We start from the raw sequence: 24,919 nt of genomic DNA, 5'->3' as shown, positions 1-24,919 counted from the left end.
TTTCTCTTGGTGGGGTGGGGGCTGCTAGGATAGACCCTAGACCCAGACTCACTCTCTTCCATATAAAGTCTTAAGTGTTAAAGAAACATTGATGATGTACTGTATAAAGAGAAATTACTTTTCAAAATCCCCTCTTGACTGTAGGTGTTTGTATTCTGATCATGGTGTATATATTGTTCTAGGCATGTGTTAAGTCTGTGCGTTGGTGAAATCTCAAATGTTCTAGATTGTGAGATACATTTATAGGTTGAATATGACTGCCAATCCACAGTAGTTTTTGCTGTTTGGTTTGCTGGTGTTTATAATGTCTAAAATGTTAACTGAAATGGTCACTTTAAATATAAAAAATTCTAAGAGTATTACAATCATATAAAATGGAATACTACTGAGTAACTGGCACTACCTTGAAGTGTGACTCAGGTAAGATAACCATCTTTGACGCTGATGACGTTTTTAATATATGACTGTAGGGAAGTGCCCCTTCTTGACATGGTTGCCCCCACTTTTTGCTTGGTATTTGATGAAATTTTAACTGAATGTGCACTGGATTCCTACTAGGCAGGTCCCCCAGTGCCATTTCTCTTTCCCTAAAACCGTGCAATTGTTCCCCAATTTGGCAATACCTTTGCCTCCCCATAAGGTAAATGGTACCCCGGGTACCTAGGGCATGGGTACCAGACAGGATCCCCAAGGGCTGCAGCATGTGTTCTACCACCCTCGGGGTCCCCTCACCTAGCACATACAGACTGCCATTGCAGACTGAATGTCTTGTTGCAGCTAAATTGAAAACACGACATGGCACATAGCCTGTGTGCTCTGTTCCCTACCTCTGTATGCAACATATGTAAGTCACCCCTACAGCAGGCCTTGCAGCCCTAAGGGGGCAAGAGCAGGTATGGCCCTCCTTTGTCTGTGTCAAACAGGAAGGCTTTTTTAAGTACATTTGCTAGACACTGATCAATGTAAGTTCACCAGCTACACGATGCCTTCACTGAAAATAGGAATGTTTGGTATCAAACATCTCATGTTAATAACCCCTCTCTGATGCCAGTGATTGATTTATTAATACATGCACCCAGAGGGTACCTTAGAGGTGCCCCCTGAAAACCTACCAACTACCTGTGTGGGGACTGACTAGTTTTAGCCAGCCTGCCACCACCAGACAAGATTCTGGCCCCATAAGGTGAGAACCTTTGCTCTTGAGCAGTCAGAGGCAAAGTCTGCTCTGGGCGAGGTGTTTACACACCCCACCCAACAGGATGACCAGCAAATCTGCATTTCAAGGTACGCAGATCTGGCTTCACTCAACAGAGAGATGTCAACACTCCTGTCCCAGGGCCCATTTGTCATCAGGACTGGGGGAAATTTAGTATTCAGAGAGGTGGGTCCATCCCTTAGGTCACTCCCACCCCTGCGATGAGCTGCCTGATCTGGACACCACATTTAGAAATGTGCCATCTTAAAGTTGGCAGATTTAGGAATGCTAGCACAGCCTTATGCCCACTTCTCACAGGAAGTGGTCTTATAGGGTGTCTAGTGATCCTAGGGGTAAGTAACCCATGGGCTACTACCCGACACTCCCCGACACGCCCCTAAATTCAGTATTTAGGGGAGCCCTGGCACCAGGAAATCAGATTTCTGCTGACCTATGAAGTGGGGCACTCAGGAGCTGCAAAATCGAAGCCCAAGAAAGAAGCACTTGACTTGGCCCCAGCCCTCCCTGCCTGTCTGCTGTTCCCACTTTTTTGCGTCAAAGTCGACCTGACCTGCAAGCTGCTGTTGCTGTAAAAGCCTGGGAGACCTCTCTGCCTTCAACAAAGACACAGGAGCTCCCGTGGAGCAGTGGAGCTGCTTCCCTGCATCTTGCATGCACTCCAAGAGACCTGAGAGGACTCCAGACAACAGAAAACCCAACACCTAAAAGCACCACTTCACCCATGCCACCTAGCCCAAGTTGAAGTGGATCATCTGATAGAAACATTTAGTTGCAGATTCCTTACCTTAGAATTTCCCCCAGGTGTCAGACTGGATCCGGACATTTTTCTTCGAGCAGTACCCTTGTGCTCTGTCCGGTATTGTTTGTTGACTCCACGTGCGTCGTTGGTGTCGTGTTCGCTGTGATGACGTTGCGATCAGATATAAGTGCCACCCGGCATACTGACGTCAGTTTTTTTCTTTCCATGCAAGCCTATGCGCAGAACCGGAGAGAGCTACCCTCAATTGTTTTTTGTTTTACTTTGACTGTTTTGTCTAGTTTCTTGACACTTTTTTGGGTGCATCGAGGATGTCACATAAGACCAGTTTCAAGCCATGTTATGCCTGGCAGTGCATGATGTCGGTGACGGATCAGCAACTCATGTGATTGTGGTGTCTGGAGCGCGACCCCGACCTGGAGTCATGATCCGAGCGCCAGGCCATTGACCCGAAGGCTTTGAGGGAGTGGAAGCAAATGCTCCTGGTGGCCCAGTGCTCAGTTCCGTGTTGCTCCTGGTCTCTTTCCAGAGGAAGGTCACAAGACTGCTCACGGAGCCATCACCACTCTTCTTTATCCCACTCACAGTCCTCAGGACATTTGGGTCACAAGAAGAAGTAGTCAAAGAAGAACAAACGTTCTTTGACTTCACCCCATCACCCAGATGATGTGACGTGGAAAGAGCGTTGATGCTCTGGGCTTCCATCTTTGCAGCCTGCTTATGGGTCGGCTCTGTGCCTCCCCAAGTTTCTGGGAGCCGGAGCCAAACCTGGCCATCTCATGGAGTTTTGTGAAGCCATGCGCCTCATTTTTTGGGCCGACCGACTCTCGGCAACATCTTTGAGCCCAGTAGGGTTGGAGGGAGCCCCCTCAGATTCCACGCCGTCGGCTTCGGCCCCAGCTCCTGAGGACGATGTCAGGATCTGTTATTGGTTCTGTGCCAACACCAGTCCTGCCAACGCAACCTTCCTCCGCGCTGGCAAAGAGGTTGATGTGCCTGATGTCAGGCCCACGATCGACGCCGACCCAATACCTATACCTGACTCCAACACAGAGCTGTACCGATGTCGCTCTATGCCAGTTCCATCTTCGATAGAGCCTACATTCCCCAGGTTCGATCCTCACCCTTATTCGTATGGGAATAGGTACAAGGAAAGTGTGGGGGAGTTGCTGGGCCCTTTAGAATTCTAGCTCTAAGACCCGGAGGGCTGGGCACAGAAATTGGGTGAAGCTAGCTGTCTGGATACCGTTCCTGATGCTGGCATGCTTTCTCCCCCTACCGTGGCTACAGAGGAGGGAGTGTCATATTCCATGGTGGTGAGAAAGGCGACTGAATTAATCAGCCTTGAGCTACATTCTGTGGCAGTCAGGACTAACCTCCTGACTGAGGTGCTTCAGCCTGGGGCTTCCACCTCATAAACCCCTCTTACCATTCAACAAAGCAGTCACTTATGTCCTACTGGGTACCTGGTCCCAACCAAGCACAGGTGGTCCTGTGAACAGGACAATCACCCGCTGCCATTGGCCTATGTCGAATGACGCTAGTTCTGTTGCGTAGGCTCTCGTTATCCTAATGAGACTACTGGATTTTTGGGCGGCAAGATCGTTCGCAGTGTGGGGGACTAAGTCTGACCCACGGTGAAGGACCCTTGTCACCCCAAATCCGGGTTATGCTCCGGCTAACTAGCAGTGCCTTATCTCTCCCGAAGGGAAGAGACAATTGGGCAGCCGAATGCATGACATCTTAGTACTTCCCAGGGAAGTCGTGGTCACTCAGGTCACAACCGGTGCTCTCATACACAGTACGGTCTCATATAAAAATGACAAAAGGCAGTTTAAGTTTTAAAGATTGGTTTAATAAAACAACTGCATTTTATATAGTAAGGCGTGAGCTGCAATAACAAGAACGAAACAACACAGTAGGATTAAAATAGTAACGATGAGAGTGAAGCACAAGAATAAGGCTATCATAGTGCCACTATATTAAGTTCTCTCTAAGTTATATTATGAGCACAGCTCTAAGCCTTCCTTTCAGGTTCCCCTTGGAGGACATCAACCCTCATACCTGGGCAAAGGCCTGTAAGCTGCATCAGCATCTGCAACGGGGCAGTCAGCATCTAGTTGTAGGTTCCTGGTCGGAATCTCCCTCTGACCTGTACTAGGACTAGAAAGTGATTTTATAACTAACACGCAGATGTTCTAAGTAAATGTCCCTACGTAAGGATGTGTATCGTCTACGAACACCAGAGACTAAACTTCTACCACGTGTACCGGCAATGTACCAGACTGTAGCCTTGACTGAAGCACAGGGTGAGAAAAAATGCAGTGTTGGCGAACATAGTGCTGAACTAAGCTAAACAGTGTGATAGAAAGAATAAAACAAGACCGTAAAACTGGTTATTGTAAAATAACAGTGTGAGGGGAAATAAAACGTGTCTAGGGCAAAGTGCACAGAGGCCTAATATGTTAACCTAACGTGCATAAAGCTATACTAAAAATGGCTACACTACAGTTCCTGACCCAACACCCTACGCCTGGGAGTCTTGTCATCCAGGCTTCTTCTTCATCGGACGCATTCCCATCTGCACCCCTGGAAAGGGAATCAAAGAGACTAGATCAACTTGGGAAGAAATTGTTTTCTTCCTCCAGTCTGGCATTGTGGTCTGTGAACACCGCATGCCTTTTAGGCCGCTATTCTCATACTTTATGGGATGCGGTTGTACAGGTGCTGCCTCAGGTCCTGGAAGAGGCCTGGGCCATTTCCACCCAGGCTGTTGCTGACTGGAGAGATGCAGCCAAGTTTACAATATGTTGTGGGCTGGACAGGAACGATTCACTGGGTAGATCGGTTACGTCGACAGTGGCCTTATGGTGCCACGCCTGGTTGAGGACATGTGGCTTTTTTAAGGATGTCCAGCAGTCTCTCATGGACATGCCATTCGATGGCACCTGTCTCTTCGGCTTACCAGCGCCCCTAGGGTGTTCACCAAAGTGATGGTGGTGGTCGCAGCTCTTCTGCGCACGCTAGGGTTTTCAGTCTTCCCCTACCTCAATGACTGGCTGTTGAAGGCCAGCTCACCCCAGGTGGTCATCTTCCACCTTCAGACTACGGCAAACCTCCTGCCCTTGCTGGGGTTCACTATAAATGTGCCAAAGTCACACCTGACTCCCTCTCAGACGCTTCCTTTCATCTGAGCTATTCTGGACACAGTGCAGTTTTGGGTCTATCCTCCCGAGCAGCGAATCCAGGGTATTCAGGCTATGATACCTATGTTTCAGCCTCTGTCCTGGGTTTCGGTGAGAATGACTCTGAGGCTGCTGGGCCTCTTGGCCTCCTGCATCCTGCTGGTCATACATGCCGGATGGCATATGCAGGCTCTGCAGTGGGAGCTGAAGTTCCAGTGGGCGCAGCATCAGAGGAATCTCTCCGACATGGTCCAGATCTCAGAGGGAACTGCACAAGATCTGCAGTGGTGGCTTTCAAATTGTGATTTGGTCAGAGGCAGATCCCTCTCCCATCCCTAACCAGATCTCACAGTAGTGACAGATGCGTCACTCCTGGGGCGGTCACATGGGGAGGCTGAGATCAGAGGCCTCTGGTCTCCGGCGGAGTCTGGACTCTGTATCAGTCTTCTGGAGCTCAGGGAGATTAGGCTTACATTGAAAGCATTCCTTTCCTCTCTCCAAGGGAAAGTGGTGCAGGTGTTCACCGACAACACCACCGCCATGTGGTACTGCAACAAACAGGGCGGAGTGGGGTCATGGACCCTTTTTCAAGAGTCTCTGCGCCTCTTGACATGGCTTGAATGTCAGGGCATATCCCTGGTGGTTCAACATCTGGTGGGCTCTCTGAACACCACAGCAGACGAACTCAGCTGTCTATGTATGGTCGATCACAAATGGAGTCTCCATCTGGAGGTGGCGCAAGCTCTCTTTCAGCAATGGGGAGAGCCTTGGTTAGATCTGTTTGCCTCTGCAGTGAACGCGCAATGTCAGCTGTTTTGTGGCTTGGAGTTTCCAAGGCGGCACTCGCTCTGCGACGCTTTCCGTCTCGAGTGTAACTCAGGCCTCCTTTATGCCTTCCTGCTACTACCACTTTTGCCCAGAGTTCTGAAGAATATCAATAACGACCAGGCCCGAGTAATTCTTGTGGGTCCCGACTGGGCACAAAGAGTATGGTATCCCAAGTTTCTGAGCATGGCCATTGATCCTCCGGTCAGACTGCTCCTTTGGGAGGATCTTTTGTAGCACCAGCAGGGAACAGTTCTCCACCAGAACCTTTCCAGTCTCCTCCTCCTTGCGTGGAGATTGAGCAGTTGCAGTTGACAGCTTTCGACCTTCTACCTGAAGTCTGCAATGTTATCTTGGCACCCAGGTGTCCCTCCATCAAAACGGTATATGCCTGTCATTGGAATAAATTTGTGGCCTGGTGTATAGACAAGTCTGTTGATCCCCTTTCGGCACCTCAGTCTGAGGTTCTCCTGTATATCCTCTTTCTTGCCCAGCAGGGCTCTGCTTTGGCACCTTTGAAGGTTAAGTCTGCCACTTCTGCCTTCCTCAGACTGCCAGATCCACCCTCCTTATTCAAATCTTCCATTGTTGGGAGGTTTCTTAAGGGACTCACCCACATATTTCCACCTAAGCCTTTCATTATGCCCCAGTAGCATTTGTACCTGGTACTTCCATACCTTATGTGTGCTCCCTTTGAGCCACTACATAATTGTACTTTAAGGCTTCTCACCTTGAAAACTGCTTTCCATATTGCCATCACCTCTGCCCGGAGAGTGAGTGAGCTGCAAGCTCTTTCTTTGGAGCCACCATTCTATCTGCTTGTACAAGACTGCTACTTTGGCCGTTTGGTCCTGCAGGACTTTCTAGTCTGATCTTGGTTCGCAGCCACTACAGAGGATGGTATTGCTTGGGGATCAATTCTAAGGTAAGGAATCTGCAACTAGAAGTCTCTGTCAGATGAACAAGTTACTTACCTTTGGTAACAAATTATATGGCGGACACATATTCTAGTTGCAGATTCCTTACGGACCCACCCAACCTCCCTGCTTTATTAACTGATTTCTAGGGACAGGGACTCCCTTTTCAGGGCCCTAGTTCTGGTGCACCAAACTCAGTGTCCTTCATGGCTCTGTTCTGCTGGCATGGAAAGTTGTGAAAAGAAACTGACGTCATGGTGGCGCTTGTATACCACTGTGATGTCATCTCGGCAAACATGACGGCAACAACGCATGCGGAGTCTACCGATATCACCTGATGGCACTCAAGGGTACTGCTCGAAGAAAAATCCCCGGATGTAGTCTGACACCTGGGGGAAATTCTAAGTTAAGGAATCTGCAGAAAGAATACGTCTCTACCAGATAATTTACCTTAGGTAAGTAACTTGTATAATGGTGCCAACGTGGTCCCCCAGCCCTCCGGAGAGAAATCCCGCCTTGGACTTGCCCACTGTGGACTCATTGATGCGGCCTCTGCTCGAAGGCCCCCTCAGCCACAGGTGCTCCTGGTGGAGAAAACCTGACACCTCAAAGCACCTGTGCCCCCGTCACTTCTAGCCCGTGGAGGAGAGAAACAGAGGTGTCCCAGAGCATCTCAAGACCGGAACCTACCTGTTGGTTCCTCTCAAATGAACCCCTAGTCCTCACCTGCAGCCTCTTCTCAACTAGACTGATACCCGTTGACTAACACTGGGCACCTAACGCTTTACTACACCTCTGCACCCTGCTGCCCCAGTGCCGCTTGCTGTGACCTGTTGGTGTGGTCCTGACCCTTGCCTAATACTTACGTTACGTCGAGGAGATTGGTCCCATAAGTCACTGTACTATACCTGAATGCAGTACTTGTTTTATCTCAATAGGATAGCATAGCAGTTTTTCAGAAATCACACTGTCGACTTCTCCAAACTGTACAGATTTTAATTGCAAAACGAACTTATCTTGTCGTATTATTTCTGATGCCTAAACATATATAAAGATCCTTGTAATTTTTATAAATTGGTGTGGATCTCCGTCTTGAATCGTGTGTCTCATTTATTGACTGCATGTATTCACAGATGTCTAACACACCTGTCTGATAAGCCTAAGGTTGCCTGACCACCGTACCCCCTAAAAGAGCACCTTGGGATTGCTAGAGGAAGCCCCTGTATGCTAGTAATGGAACTTCTGTACTGTTTGCATTATATATCTAATTTTGATATATCATATAAAGAGCCAGGTCCCTGCAATGACATTTTGAATCAGCACGTGCCTTGCACCCAATAGCCATCAAGTTAAGATCCCTAGAATTCGCCGCTCTAGAGGTGGGGGATGTTTGCTCTCTTTTCTAGGAGCAGCAACATGGACTAAGCTCGCCTGGGAGCTATGTGCAGTGGATGCTATTTCAGTGTTCAAACAAAGGGTGAAAACGTGGCTTTTCTTGCAGGGAAAGACAATACGACCATACCCAACACTGTGACCTTGATAAACTAGCCGAGATACTCCTTGGAGTAGCTGCACGCGGTACTAGTTGCATTTCATTCATTTCAAACAAACTCAAATTTCAATACATCAAGCTTTAAATCAAGTTTTATTTGAATAAAGAGTAACTCCACAAACGTCCACGGAAGCACCAACTTCAGGACTCCTGTTTGGTTATGACATACAGACCAAGCTTCTGTGACTTAAGTCTGCTAGGCACCATGAACATTATGGTATTGAAGGGTCAATCCTGCAAAACAGAAAGTGAAGGATTTTTGCTATCACGAGACTTAATGCAAAAGAATCTAATATCAGACCAAGATAAGATGGTGTTTGTACAAGTAGTAAAAATAAATAAAAAACAGACTCAGTTGAGAAAAAAAAGTACTCCATTAGAGGCCAACGAGGTCAAGGGAACCATGTTTCCACCAGCCGTTTTACAAACGTCTCCTATGAGAAATGTCTCCCATTTCAAGTGAGTAACAAACTTGAAGTTACCTTTATCAGGGTAAGCCTACAAGGAAATCTGAATAGAAAAAGATGACTGTCAAATTTCACAAGGTCTGGGCGTCGAGGAATGGGCAAACACTGGATGCATCATCCTGCTAACTGTCCATCACTGCTGGTATTTTCAGTAGTTTTTGACAATTTACTATGCTTTTTTCCGATAGTTTTTGACTATATAGATCTGCATTCTTGATTGGCTTTGTATCTACCAGTGGAATGAACACCTATTCAGTTGATACTTCTTATACTGTTTACCTCTAGGACAAGTTGGTCCGTAGGTCCAGTCTCAGTCGTTTTATTATTTTTTTATTTTCACTTAATTCTATATCCACCGTAGTAAACATAATTATTGCCCATACTGATAAACACGTTCTTCTGTTCATGTTTTAACTCCCACACTCATAGGTGTTTGGCTTGTCAGACTGATATCGGACTTAGGCTGTTTTCTGCAAATGTTTTTTGTTTAATTCTTGTGTGCCTTCTGTCCTGCGCGATGGAGCTGCTGCTTACCCAGCTTAGTTATTGCCAGGCTAAAGATGCCAGCCTTGTTTCAGTAGAACTTCTGAACCAGTGTTCTACATTGAGGACTTGTTGTCGCTAGATATATCCGCATGTGTGAACATTGTGCCGCGGGTATATGGTTTATGGTGTGGGATTCTTTGAGTCATTATGGGTGATAATGGCTACAAGTAACCGAATATTAGCTATTTTAGATATGCTATCCTTCAACCATTGTGGGGATATTGTTACAAATTGTGGAAACCAGCATGGTTCAAGAGATAAGGGAGATAAAGGATGGAATGCTCTGGGTGGATACAAAAGTATCGAATGCTTTCCTAAAGGTGTGGGGTCGGTGAATCCTTAGCTCTTGATGTTTTATTTGAGGTGTTTGTATTGTTTGGTATGCATTAAACGCATATGCATGAAATATACATGAATAGAGAACAAAATGTAGTGACTAAACAATTGCTAGACATATTACTAGAGATTATTTTTGTGTCAAAGTATGGTTACAGGTTGTGTTATTCCAGACTGCAGCATCAGTTCCTCCCTCACAGTACATGTTGTGACATGCTAACCAGACACTTCGTTTTTGCATTTTACCGTTTGCATCTAGAGTATTTCAGTCTCTGACATACTTACAAACTAGCAATCGATGCCATCCAAAACTGTCGACAAAACTGGTGTCTCCCTCTGTTTCCATCGGGAAGTACACCGGATTCCTGTACTCCTCTCTACCCCTTCTCAATTTCTCTCTGCATCTTTTTGTGTTTCTTCAGTTCCCTCATCTGTATTCCAATTAATATAGAGACTTCATACTTCCGGGTGAGCAATGACGGAAAAAGGAGCGTTCATATCAAACTCTGGTGCAACTCAACAAAGTTAGCTTGGTTTGTTTATCACTGCTGAAGCTTATCCTATGTTCTCCATAACTATTACTTGTATCTTGCCTATGGATCTTTGGACCCAGATTTTCCTCTTGAAATTTGGCTACCATGTACCTGTAGCCCTTACCTCTGAATTAGTCAGGTTCAGCAAAAGTCATATGCCATATCTTCATCAGAAGCATTTCTTGATAGCAACATTAAGTTTACGAGTCATGAAGGAAATGTGTGGGCAGAAAAGGCCTTGTGGTTCTACTGGTAAACATATTTTCCTACAGTACTTCATCACCAGATAGAATCAGCACATGTTCAAACACGTTTCGGAGATCCAACCAGAAGGGCATATATAGTATGTTTCTGACTGAATGGGCAGCTCAATATTTGCAATTGCTGTGGATAGATTTAATTTGACTTTAAGATAATATATATATATGTATAATTACTTTGTATACATAAGTGAAAGTTCTGCAGTAATCTCCATGTTATCTGTCAAGATCAAGCTTTTTAAAGTCTGTGCACTTTGTTTTAATTATTACTCTTAAATGTTTTATGCAGAGTAAAATAAAGAAGAGGTCCTGGGTTCTTCATGAGTGCATCGAGAGAGTTCCAGAGAATGTGGATGCTGCAAAGGAGTTGCTCCAGTATGGTCTGAAGGGCACAGATCTTGAGGCTCTGATTGCAATTGGAAAACGAGAAGACGATGGAAGGTTTGTCTAGTAATTAACATTTCTCATTCAGTCTTTAACGATAACTCTTGATCGCTGATACATAAAATCAGGTTGCTTTAGAACACAGTAAAAGTATTGATTCGAATTAATGATAAACTAGTAATGTTTGGGACCCTACAGCCATGCTGGTCATAGGTTCCTACCTAAGCAGTAGAAACTTAGCCTGTTATAATTCAGAGGAAGATAAATTAAGTGCGATCAGCATGAGCAGTTTTAAGTCCTTACTGTATTAGCCCATACGGCGCGCCTAATTTCTTTATTAATATTTTATTATTGTGCCTCTGCTGCCTTGACACCTCTTCATATGAGTTTGGCAGGTAGAACGGGTGGAGAAGCATATAGTAGATATCACGTGGTGAGTAAACAGTAACAGTCATATTCATTGTTCGATAGAGCAGGGAACTCATCCTGTCTACTTTTTCTGTTCCTATAAATGTGGCCTGTGTCAGAAAGCAATCTTTAGCCTTAGCGTAAAGTTTTTTGTTCATGATATTTTGTATTAGGAGGGATTCCAGAGAAAGGAGTGTTGAAAGTGGAGGGTTCTTCACCTAATGTATTTTCACTTAACTAGGTTGAGGCACATCATGTTTAGTAGGCTGACCTTAGGTATCTGATATGTTCATAGCATGTGACCAGCCTGGTAGATCACAATTTTTCTGTATCGTTTCAGGCCAAAGACAAACCAAGCGGCATTCTTTGCTACTTAGCAGTATTCTTTGTTGCCAAGGTACTCTGATACTTATGCAAGTTTAGAATGCAACCACTCTCCTCCCTCACCTTATTGCCAAAATCTGGGGTTCATATGCAGGTTTCTTGCATAGGAAATCATCTGTTTTTACAAAATCATCATGATAAGCAAAGGAACTATATTGTCAGCAGATGAGAGCACAGTTCTGTGAAACATCATATTGCCTTAGCATCTTGGCACTATCCCGCAACATAAATGTAGATTCTGCTTACCATATGCTATTATCATCCGGAGATGGCAGGATAAACTACTTATAAGAACAACACCAAACTATTGTGAATCAACACAGTTCAGTGAGGTAGCAGAGGGGCCTTGGGAAAAATGCAACATTACTGTGTCCATGTTGGAAAGTTTTCTTCGAGAACAGCAAGTACAACATCAATACAAATAGACGACCATCTGTCTGCTTGACTGCCTGTTGCAGAAGTAATTACCAGTCAACATGCAGAAAGAGAGATCCATTTTGAACAAGATGACGTTAAGGCCTAAATTGAGGCCTGGTTAACATAATCCAGAAAAACACTCTTTACCAAAATATAGCGAATTTGTTCTTAATTGGACAGATACATTTGAAAGTGAATCTACACTCTGCATGTTGTTAATAATGCACAAAAAGATAGAATGCTCAAAAACTTTAACAATTCTCTCAAAAGGCTCCAATCATATTCAGCAGTGATACTAGACCATATGGCATTCTCACATACACACTAGAAATCATTGTCAATGGTAAGCGCAGAAGTTCTTGAATGAGTTCAGTAAGTTAGCACAGACATCTTTCAGCACATCTCCCCCACAAAAGTCCTAATGAAATGCACCACTTAGAATTTACCCTTCGAATTCTTTCAGTAGCCCTTCACTCTCAAAGTTCAGACATGTTAAGGCTTTGGTATTGTTTTTTCTATTTCCCTCACAAGGATTCCATGGCTTAAATCACTAGAGTTTATTTTGCCCTTTTCTTGCAAAAATGAAGGCCCGACAAAAAGGTGTTTGGCTTTCTACTTTTCCAAAAGGAAGCTTACCTCTCAGAATTTGGAGGCAAACTCACTCCTCAACAGTTCACTATGAATTGTCCTCACGTGCTGCAATGCTCTGCTACTTCCTCCAGAAATGTTAACAACTGGCAATTTCTGCTGTGCACGCCTTTCCTTCCCACGTTGAACTTAATCCCGAGAGAGGAAACTGGACCAAGATACCCAAGTCTAACAGAAGTACACTGTTTAACTTGGCCTTTTCTCAGAGTCCACTATGTTCAGTACTGCACCACCCACTAAAACAAAACATTAACTGGGAGATGCCCTCCTTTTGAATACTGCCCAAACATGAAGGCCACCCAGGTTGGTGAGAACAGTGGGAAGACTCTGCACCATTCTTTGTGGCAAGGATCACAGACCCATTATCCCAGTATGCCCCCTGAAAGTGAGGATGACAAGGTCTCAAGTCCTAAAGCAAGTTAATGTAATCCAACCTGGACTAATAATTAAGCCTAGCTGAATCTCAAAGCAATCCTCTTTCTTAGTCCCTCATTTCATATTTGATTAAGAGGATGGTGAATGTGTGCATTTGTATGTATGTGATTTGCAATATCATTTTAGATATATGTGGATGGGGCAGGCACCAGTCGTCAGAGGACACCCTGGAAAGATTAAACATTTGTGTGAGGTTAAGCACCAGGTTTGGGGAGCACGAGGACACTAGGAAGTCTTACCAAGCTTCTCCCCCTTTCAGTGTATGGGTCAGTGAAGGAGGATCCTACAGTGGCACTGGAGAAGCATCGTATGACATTTGTGGAATTTATGTAACAGGAGATCCAGTGGTTGTACTCCCAAAGAGTCCCATAATGCATAGAATGCCCACCGTATCATATACATGGCTACCTTATCCCATGACCACCATAATTCCTAATATATCTGTAGTATGCAAGGAGGGCATCTCTCATGCCTAGAATGCCAGTAATGGGCCAAGCATTTCCAGCTTAGTCCAGTGACACCGCAATGCCTAATATGACGCACTATGCTAAGGAGCCACCATAACAACCACAATGCCAATAATGTTACTAGACTCCATAATGCATGTAATGCTTACAGTATTCCAAAGGCAGTCACCGTAATACATACAGTATCCAAAATATACCAAGGAAGATCACCTTATGCCTGATCCACTTCAATGTCTAGACTGTTCGGAATATCTCAAGGGAGGTATTTTGTTCAAGGGCAACCTTAATGCCTGCTGAGCAGGGCACAGGTGCCAGAGTGGTAGCAAAATTGGCTGATATGATAGCTACAGTGACAATCACTTATGCAAGCACATCGCACAGACACACATGCATACGTGTGCAAGGATATTCTCTATTCCTCCAGGTCAATGACTTATGTAGCACTGACAGTGTCGGCCTGCCACAGCATCCTTCACAGAGCAGGGCATCTAGAAAATAGCAGCATCTGCATCTCTCTTTGCAGCGGCAAGCCCAACGCACATACACACCCGTGTAAGCGACGGAGATGGCCTGCACTATAGGTGTGGTGATTGGCCATGAATTGCAAGCACCGCACTGATTATCACACTATGTGTGTGTGTTTGAGAGAGAAAGCGAGTCGGGGGCTTGTCAAAACAGCATGATTGACATAAGGCTGAGTATGCAAATTGTTATTTTAGAAAGCTGATTTTTGCAGTGCCATCCTTAACTTTTGAAAGAACATCAACCCTAGAAAGGAGTGTGCGATAGATGAGAGTCCCGTGCTATTTACTTTTACATACTGTCACTCAGAGTGACTGGATGCATGCTTTGCCACCATTTCAGTGTGCAGGTGACAATACTATAAAGATCTTGAAGGTGGTGGAAGGGCAGAGTTCCAGCTGTTCTAAGTGGCAACTTGGATGATCTAGGTGTGGTCATGCTCCTAACATCCGTACAGGTCAGCATAACCTGGCAACAGCGTGACTTAATCCTTGGAGGGAGGGACAAGGAAATCCACAAACTACTCCCCCGCCTGCCCATTGTCCTATGGAATCTTGTATGTACCGGGGGTTGACTCGCCTCCCAAAAAGCCAATTAGCAGACGATGTTTTCTTTACTTCCAGCAAATTTTCTATTGAATCCATCCCTGGCTGAAAACTATATGCAATAATTAAACATCCATGAAAACGAAACAGATATTTGAAATCTGGTGAATGAATTGTTGGCTCAAGATATAACTACTTTTAGGAAGCGAAAAGCAAGTTTTGGGCTTTTACAGTCTGTCACACAACGGGCACCTTAAATAGAAAGCAGCAATGGTGGAGGTGGGAGGTGCAGAATGGGAAGAGGCCTTGCAGTATCTTCGTAAAGTGTCTGTCAGGACTGCCTTCAGGCTAGTACAGGTGATGCTTTTACATATCTTATACTAAAACCGTGCTAAATGACATTTGAAAGGCGAGTGAGGACCTCTGCCTTAGAAGTTGTGATTAGAATTGGTTATTTATTCCAATCTGTATTGCTTTCTCCCAAGCCTAGCGGGGTCTGGAAAGGGTTTGTTACTGTCTGACCTTAATATTGGAGCTCACACAGTGGAGGACTAACCTTCTCTTTTGGGGGATATGGATTAATGATCTACCTGCAAGATATGACAAAATGCTTGGTGACCTAGTGCTACTGATGCCTCGTCAAGACATCACAAGGGTATTGGTGAGCCCTAAAGTTCTGACACTGGAGATGTGGTGTTTGAACATGGATTGGTCATGCTTGCTGAAAAATGTTCGCATGTGGGTAGGGCATGCCCACAAATTTCTGAAAGTTTGGGGGCCTGGGATAAAATGTTTGTATGGGGAGGGTTACAAATGCATATAGGCAAAAGGTAATGGAGTAGAAAAGGAATATTGGTGACATCTGAGACTTTGAGCTATTATTATAACTTAAAATACACACCCTGTTGATTACAGCTGTGATTATTGTGCTTTACTGTTGGAGACTCCTGTGATGATGTGCTTGTAAACCATGTGCACCTTCTCCTTGTTTAAGAAATAAAGTTAGTGTTAAAAAATAACTAAGGGATTTAATTCAGACGTTCACATCTTGATGTAAATTTACAATGATTACTTATAGGAAGGAGGAAAGGCATTAAATATTTAATACCTTTCAGGTACACTGTCAGCTTAGTGTTCCAGCTGCTTTTTAGAGCAGCCTTGCTGCAGCAGGATGCTCAGTTGAAGTGAACGACGCGTATTTGGCTGATGGGAGAGGTTAAGCTAGGTCAGCAGACCAACAAGGGTTAAGAAAAAATATGATGGTCCGTAAACTAAACAAAACTACAGAACTTTGCTGTAACAAATATAGTTTCTGATACTAACTCATTGCTGACTCCAAGCTAACATTATTGTTCTGTAACTGGTGGGAGTCGGCTACGTATCAGCAACAATAGCTCTGCTGTAATACAGTGAAATAAATGAGACTGCTCTTCCATCTCTGGCATGTCTGCCTAGATCTATCCAATCAAAGAGACAGTGTGTTGACATTTGCTGAGCTTGCAAGATCGATCTCATTAGATAGCTCTGTTGTTTGGTAGAAGGGCAGCAGAGTATTCTTCGTGTAGTCTCATCCTTCCCAGATCACTGAAAGCAAGTGTCTTGACCGAATTAAATGATGTGCCGCAGGAAGCCCAAGCTGTAATCTAGGGATCCAGGGGTCCTGTACCACTGTTCATTTGTTTATTGTTTTTAAATCTGTTGAACACTGGGTTATCATCTTGTGGCCACTTCCAACACTCTCTGCAGGCAGCTTAGAAGTTCCAGACTTGCTAGATGTTACTGAAAGACGGGGGATTTGCGAGGATTTTAGTGATGGGTCATCACAGTATAACTGACCCAGCAGACCTGACCGAAGCAAGTGGATTAGAGTGTATTCGGAGAGCAACTAACCAAAGTTAAGAATGTATGCTTAGTTCACAATGACAAGCTTTGCTTCAGTGTCCAGGCGTAACGCTTTATACAAAGCTTATGTAGTCCACCAGTGTCATGGAGCCCTAAAGTATATTTTATGTTGTAGAAATGTGCAATGCCATATGCTTGTCCACAGTGACCACAGGATAATGTGGTGTGGAAAAATAAACTTAGTGGTCCTAGAAGATGACTTAAGATATCGTTTCTTGGTTCCAAACTATCACTTGAAATACATTTAAAATTTCACTACAAGAAATGTAACATATGCTTTTGACGAGCCAGAGAACTGTTTAGATCCCAGTCTAACATCTGCATTTCGAGTGTAATCCGGAGACAGTTTGTGCTATGAAAGCTAGTTGTCCACAACCCCACCAGTATGTTAGCTTTAGTTATGTGATCGTTTGTACATTTTAATGAAGCTCGGTTTCCACCACCACATGTCCTTGCCACACTATCCTATTTTTTAGGTGTCTGAAATATAAACTGCTTTTTTATCTTGCAAACTGGGGCACGTGGTTATTCAATCTACTTCTTGTTTTACAATCTTGTATTTCTGTGTTCATTCTTTATAGGGTTGTTTGTTTGGCTGTCAATATATTGTTCTCTCTATAAAGCATGCATGTAAAACGTATTAGTCAAGTCTCTTTAAATTGTATTCCATTCTCCAAGGAGTACTTGGTTTTTCATTGTGGGACATCTCCGGAGGTTCGAGGCACTTAACCTCTGACCTCATACGACATTACCTTCCATAGCCTCGTCAATTAAAGTAGAAAAACCTGAAGTGAGCTGCTTCACATCTTCTTTGACACACTGTTTCTTTGAGAAATATTGGCATTCATAATCCACTTCATGGCGCCATCTAATTTGTTAATTACTGAGCTTGACTTGCATGGTTGGGCAAGTAAAGCTATGCCAAAGGCTCCATATTAAATGAAGTGTGGTCCCCTTCAAATTAATTAATTTTGTTGGCGAGTAGCTTCCTGGCGCCTAAGTTAGCCGTGGTTTGGAAGTATTTGAACTTCTGCAGTAGTCTCTTATGCCAGTCGTGTAAAAATTGTGTTGTGGTGTGATGACTGCATCCCGTGGCTCAGGGAAGCACACCAAACCAGTGTCTGAAACGAATGTTCTTTTTGCCAGGATGTGTTGTGTTGTAGCGGTGTCGTTCTGTTGGTGATATATGCGTTTGTGTGTGTCCTCTGTGAATGTCTGAAAAGCGTATCAGATCTGCATAGACCATTGCTTCCTAAACTTTTTAAAACCCCGACCCAATTTTTAAAACATCAAACTTCCGTGACCCATCTAAGCTTTATTGAACATGAGATGGGGGCAATTCTAAATGTAATTATTATTTTTTAGTTTTTAAACCGTATTCCTAAAAGGAAAACGAGAGCATTTCAAGGACATCGACACCAGAAGTTTCAGTATTCGTAGAGGAGACGTACGAGCAAAACATATCTCGGCTACTGTGAACATCATGCAGGGAAATACCTATATACTATACAGGGAAATACCTATATACTATACAGGGAAATACCTATATACTAAACAGGGAATACCCATGTACTATACAGGGAAATACCTATGTACTATACATGGAAATACCTATGTACTATACATGGAAATACCTCTATACTATACAGGGAAATACCATTAACCCCTTCGCTGCCAGGCCTTTTCCCCCTCCTGTGCCGACCCTTTTTTTGGCTATTTGGGGCAGTTTGCGCTTAGGCCATCATAACTTTTTGTTCACATAAGCTACCCACGCCAAATTTGCGTCCTTTTTTTCCAACATCCTAGGGATTCTAGAGGTACCCAGACTTTGTGGGTTTCCTTGAAGGAGACCAAGAAATTAGCCAAAATACAGTGAAAATTTGTTTTTTTTCAAAAAAATTGGAAAAAAGGGCTGCAGAAGGCAGCTCGTGGTTTTCCCCTGAAAATGGCACCAACAAAGGGTTTGCGGTGGCAAGATCACCATCTTCCCATCTTTCAGGAACAGGCAGGCTTGAATTGGAAAACCCAATTTTTTAATACAATTTTGACATTTTACTGGGACATTCCCCATTTTTACTATTTTTTTGTGCCTTCAGCCTCCTTCCAGTTAGTGACCAAAATGGGTGAGAAACCAATGCTGGATCCCAGAAAGCTAAACATTTCTGAAAAGTAGACACAATTCTGAATTCGGCAAGGAGTCATTTGTGTAGATGCTACAAGTGTTTCCTACAGAACATAACAGCTGAAATAAAAAAATATTGAAATTGAGGTGAAACAAACAGCCATTTTTCTCCACGTTTTACTCTGTAACTTTTTCCTGCGATGTCAGATATTTGAAAGCAATATACCGTTACGTCAGCTGGACTCTTCTTGTTGCAGGGATATATAGGGCTTGTAGGTTCATCAAGAACTATAGGTACCCAGAGCCAATAAATGAGCTGCACCTTGCAATGGGTATTTTTGTTCTATACCGGTTATACAGCAATTAATTTGCTGAAATATAAAAAGTGAAAAATAGGTATCAAGAAAACCTTTGTATTTCCAAAATGGCCACAAGATAAGGTGTTGAGAAGCAGTGGTTATTTGCACATCTCTGAATTCCGGGGTGCCCATACTAGCATGTGAATTACAGGGCATTTCTAAAATAGACGTCTTTTTTACACACTACCTTACGTTTGGAAGGAAAAAATGTAGAGAAAGACAAAGGGCAATAACACTTGTTTTGCTATTCTGTGTTCCCCCAAGTCTCCCGATAAAAATGGTACCTCACTTGTGTGGGTAGGCCTAGCGCCCACGAAAGGAAATGGCTCAAAACACAATGTGGACACATCACATTATTGCACAGAAAACAGAGGTGTTTTTTGCAAAGTGCCTACCTGTGGATTTTGGCCTCTAGCTCAGTCGGCACCTGGGGAAACCTAGCAAACCAGCGCATTTTTTAAAACTAGACACCTAGGGGAATCCAAGATGGGGTGACTTGTGGGGATCTGACCAGGTTCTGTTACCCAGAATCCTTTGCAAGCCTCAAAATTTGACCCAAAAAACACTTTTTCCTCTCATTTCGGTGACAGAAAGTTCTGGAATCTGAGAGGAGCCACAAATTTCCTTCCACCCAGCGTTCCCCCAAGTCTCCCGATAAAAATGGTACCTCACTTGTGTGGGTAGGCCTAGCGCCCACGAAAGGAAATGGCCCAAACTACAACGTGGACACATCAAATGTTTTCACAGAAATCAGAGGTGCTTTTTACAAAGTGCCTACCTGTGGATTTTGGCCTCTAGCTCAGTCGGCACCTGGGGAAACCTAGCAAACCAGTGCATTTTTGAAAACTAGACACCTAGGGGAATCCAAGATGGGGACTTGTGGGGCTCTGACCAGGTTCTGTTACCCAGAATCCTTTGCAGACCTCAAAATTTGGCCAAAAAAACACTTTTTCCTCTCATTTCGGTGACAGAAAGTTCTGGAATCTGAGAGGAGCCACAAATTTCCTTCTACCCAGTGTTCCCCCAAGTCTCCCGATAAAAATGGTGCCTCACTTGTGTGGGTAGGCCTAGCGCCCACGAAAGGAAATGGCCCAAAACAAAACGTGGACACATCAAATTTTTTCACAGAAAACAGAGGTGTTTTTTGCAAAGTGCCTACCTGTGGATTTTGGCCTCTAGCTCAGCCGGCCCCAGGGGGGGCAGAAATGGCCTAAAATAAATTTGCCCCCCCCCAGTCACCCCTGGGGTACGACCCTTGCCTACGGGGTCGCTCCCCCTGCGTGACATTGGCACAAAAAAAAAATCCCCGGTGCCTAGTGGTTTCTGCCCCCCTTGGGGGCAGATTGACCTAAAATCGCCCGATGTCTAAATACAATTTGCCCCCCAGGGGAGCGAACCTTGCCTAATGGGTCACTCCCCATCTCTAAAAAAACAAACAAAAAAAAAACACAAAAAAAATTAGCCCTAGGATTGGCCTAATAACAATAGGCCGATCTGCCCCCAGGGGGGGCAGAAATGGCCTAAAATAAATTTGCGCCCCTGCCTCCCCCACACCCCCGGGGAGCGACTCTTGCCTACGGGTTCGCTCCCCTTGCGTGAAGGCGCAAAAAAAAAGATCCCTGGTGCCTAGTGGTTTCTGCTCCCCTTGGGGGCAGATTGACCTAAAATCGGCCGATCTGCCCCCAAAGCGGGCAGAAATGGCCTAAATACAATTTGCCCCTCCAGGGGAGCGACCCTTGCCTAATGGGTCGCTCCCCATCTGTAAAACAACAACAACAAAAAAATCCCCGGTGCCTAGTTGTTTCTGCCCCCAGATCGGCCTAATTAAAATAGGCTGATCTGCCCCGCCAAGGGGGCAGAAATGGCCTAAAATAAACTTGCCCCCCAGGGGAACGATCCTTGCCTAAGGGGTCGCTCCCCTTGCGTGAAATTCACGAGAAAAAAAAACTCCCTGGTGACTAGTGGTTTCTGTCCCCCTTGGGGGCAGATTGGCGTCATAAAAATAGGCAAATCTGCCCCCAAGGGGGGCAGAAATGGCCTAAATATAATTTGCCCCCTATGGGAGCGACCCTTGCCTAAGGGGTCGCTCCCCACCTCTAAAATAAAAAAATAAAAAAAAATATATATATCCCTGGTGCCTAGAGGTTTCTGCCCCCGGGGGGCAGAAAAGGCCTTCCAAAAAAATGCCCCCCCTCGGATCGACCCTTGCCCAAGGGGTCGCTCCCCTCATGCCAGTTTCATTTGAAAAATAAATCCCTGGTGTCTTGGGGGCGTTTCAAAAGCTGGATTGCTTTACAATCCGGCTTTTGAAACGCAGAGAGAGACTTTAAGGGGAAGGAAATTCCTTCCCTTCCCTTTGAAGCCTCTCTCGGCCTCCCCCACGTGATCGAAAGAGAAATGCTTTGCATTTCTCTTCCGATCGCGCTGGAAGCTGAGCTTCCAGCACGATGGGAGGAGGCCTCTGTGACAATCAGCGCGCTATCGCGCTCTGTCGTCACAGGGGGGGAGTGGGGAGGTCGGGGTGGAAGGGGAAGGTCTTCCCCTTCCATCCCTGCCTTGGGGGGGTGGGTGGGAACCCCACAGAGGGAGCGCTAGCGCTCCCTCTGGGCTCTGTGCACAGGACGTAATAGTTACGTCCTGGGCACACGAGCACTGTGCCTCAGGACGTAACCATTACGTCCTGGGCACAGAAGGGGATATACTATCCATCACATACAGTCATTCCTTTGTCTGGGTATGGTGGGTAATGGATTGAGCTGGTGTTGGGGGGCAGGGGAGGGCAGGTGTAGGGTGTCATAGGGGGAGAGGTGGGAAGGGTTCATCGCTTGGGTTCCCCTAGTCCGTAGGAGGGGGGGTAGTTACCCCTGCGGGGTAGACTAGGCATGGACTGAGTCCCAGTGCCCCACTCGGCATCATCTGAGGGAGGCTGCAGATCTGCCAGTAGCTTGCCAGTCCTGGAAGGCCAGTAGACACCTGAGTCACAATCAGCCACCTATGAAGGCTGTACTTGATTTGTTCCCCAGGCCAAATGGCTTTGTTTACAATGTAAATGCAATATAACCAGCCGATACACTCAGTATCCAGTGATATACCTGTTCTTGACATTGTCCTATTTAAATCATGTTAAAGGAAATTACCCACTGACATATATCCAAATTTTCACATCTCCCCATCTTCCCCAAGAACATTCCCTCGTAAGAATGTTCTCATCCAAGATAGGGAGATGGGAAGATGTGGTTAATCTGCTGTAACATGATTTACACAGGACAATGCTGAGAATGCAGAGACCCACCAAATAATCGTCTTGTAATCCACAGATTGGGAAGCAGTGGCATAGACGTTTTGGATCTACGAGACAGCTTGCATGGTGAAGGTAGACAGTTTTGCTCTGTGCATCTTGGATCTGGTGGATGCAGGGGGGATATAGATCAGGAGTGGACAGAATTTAGTGCCTGATTATTACCTTGGTGGATGGCATACTCTGTCACAAACATGGCGGATATCCCATCCGCCGTATTACAAGTTCCATTATATCCTATGGAACTTCTAAAACAGCAGGCGAGATATCCGTCACGTTTGTGACGGAGTAGCCCATCCACCAAGGTCATAATCAGGCCCTTAATCTTTATTCAACATATGATAACCGTAAGAGGTATGCCATTGCGTACAAAGTCATGCGAGTTACCTGCTCAGTATATTATTCAAGCCATTTTTTTCAAAGTCATGCCTTGAATGTTGCTAATGTGCACTTCATTCCATGGCACACTTTCAGTTTTACTGCCCCACCAAAACATATTCACCGCCAACAAGTCTCTGATGAAGAAAAATTATGCAAAATAGACGACCCCAGTAATCTGAATTTCCAAAAGATTATGCACATTAAAAAATGATTTTGCTTTGGCGCAGTGCCAAGCAACTCAAAGAAATACTCCACTTTGGTAAATCAGAAGCATTTTCTAACACAGGTAGTGGGAGTGTGTTTTAGTTACTTTAAGTTCAGTTTGTGGTATACTAATATCACATAAATACATGCATACTTGAGTTGTGAATTATTTCAGGGTAAAACTGATGGGAATAAATAACCCCACGGTTACATAGTGATTTTCTTTGGACTGCTTATATCATAGCCTCTGCTGAGTTCCCCATATGTGTAACATATTCTTAAATCGAGTACTTGTACCTGCCAGAGACCCCTTAACAGCTTGCAACTCATAAATGCAACAAAAGCCTAACAACACTTCAAAGGGTAGAAATGTACATTCCCTTTAGAGTGTAAGGGAGAATATTGGGAAGTCCCTTGATCAGGTTTTCTTGTAAAGCAGTCTGGAAAATAGACATTTTACACCCTTCCACGTAGGAGCCTGCCATACCAGGGTTGGCTATTAGAAGACCTCTGCATTTGCCTCAAGGTTCACTCTAAGCACCGGTTATTTTTTGACTTAATTAAAAGGTAAAATTGACGTCAGGCCTCATAAATGAGGTCACTTGAGAATGTCTAATAATAATTTCAGTAGTTGTATTTATTTATTTTTTATTTTTTAATAAATCGTAGGCTTGTGACCGATGGGCACTTAGCGCTGATGGTAGATTTGAAGAAAGTTTTTGGGAAAGAAATCAATCCCCGAAATAGTGCAGGATTCAAAGCTTCAAAAAGTTACTGACTCGATTGAGTATTCTGCTCCTAGTTTTGACGGAAGATGAACTGTATGTGTTGGGTGCCTGTACCTTGTTGGAAGGGGGTTAGTCACAGTAAAAAAATTGTGGGATATTAAGGCCTCTTTGAAGATGACTGCCTTCATTTTTTCAGGCTTTGCATACTGACCGCTTTAGCTGTGTTGGCAACAGATCTATTGTTACAGCACATTTAGAGCTGACTTACTTTATACCTAGAGTGGGATTTTACTCCACTTCTTGGTCATAATTCTATGGCTTTTTTTTAATCTATTTCAGTTCCCATTTCATGATCCAAAGGCTGTCCTCCCTATCCTTTTGTTTGCATCACCCAGAAGAGCTTCTCTGTCTCACGCCTCTTCTGACTGGATGAGTGGTTTTCTTCCATTGCTGATGTCAGGACTTTGTATTTCAGTGCACAAAGGCCTAATTTCTCTGCTCTCTCTGCTCCTCACTTTCCCACACTGTTCCCTGTGTAACAAACGTTCAGTTTACTTAAGCTTAGTTCTCCCACACAGACAGCTCTCCATCCGCTGCCCGTGAAGCAAAAGACAATAATGTTTTAAAAAATATTCTAAAATGACATACGGCCACCTAGGAATGCTTTTTAATAAACCAATAGAAAAGTTATTCCAAGGTGATTGCAGTGTGTGCACACATTCATATGAATCTCCATACACAGTGGCCATCTTGGGATGCATTTTCCAAAGAAAGACCATTTCAAGGTGGCAAACCGTGAATGCACGACCGGCCATCTTATAAAATAAGCATTGCCAAAGCCAGTAGGTCTGTGTCCTAGTGTCAAAGGTGAGAACTAGTAGCTGTGGAAAGGTTTCATGAATGTTAATAGATTTAGTTGGTTCCTCAATTCTTGTCATAATGTGATTCAGAGCTCAGCACCAACCAGGCAGATCATATCTGCTTCCGAAGGTCTTATAATCAACTGATTGGATAGGTTGGCTTTCCTTGATCGCAGTTTACAAGTGGAAGCTTAGTTGTGAAATGGGGTATGATGTACCATAGCGTACTCTAGCTTTTAAGACTGTGCCTTGTAAAACATT

At 44.5% G+C, this 24,919-nt stretch overlaps 1 protein-coding gene across 2 annotated transcripts in view; it reads left to right on the top strand.

Moving 5' to 3' along the window:
• Positions 1-24,919, top strand: part of NBAS (NBAS subunit of NRZ tethering complex) — a 1,762,396-nt gene that overhangs the window by 416,945 nt on the left and 1,320,532 nt on the right. For both annotated transcript variants that reach the window (XM_069235962.1, XM_069235961.1), the window contains exon 17: positions 10,884-11,035. In XM_069235962.1, the coding sequence (XP_069092063.1) occupies positions 10,884-11,035 (152 nt within the window). The remainder of the gene's footprint in view (positions 1-10,883; positions 11,036-24,919) is intronic.

Source organism: Pleurodeles waltl, chromosome 5, assembly GCF_031143425.1.
Source record: "Pleurodeles waltl isolate 20211129_DDA chromosome 5, aPleWal1.hap1.20221129, whole genome shotgun sequence".
In the NCBI taxonomy this organism is placed as follows: Eukaryota; Metazoa; Chordata; class Amphibia; order Caudata; family Salamandridae; genus Pleurodeles; species Pleurodeles waltl.
The sequence above is the reverse complement of the archived record's forward strand: the minus strand, read 5'-3'. Positions and strand labels throughout refer to the sequence as shown.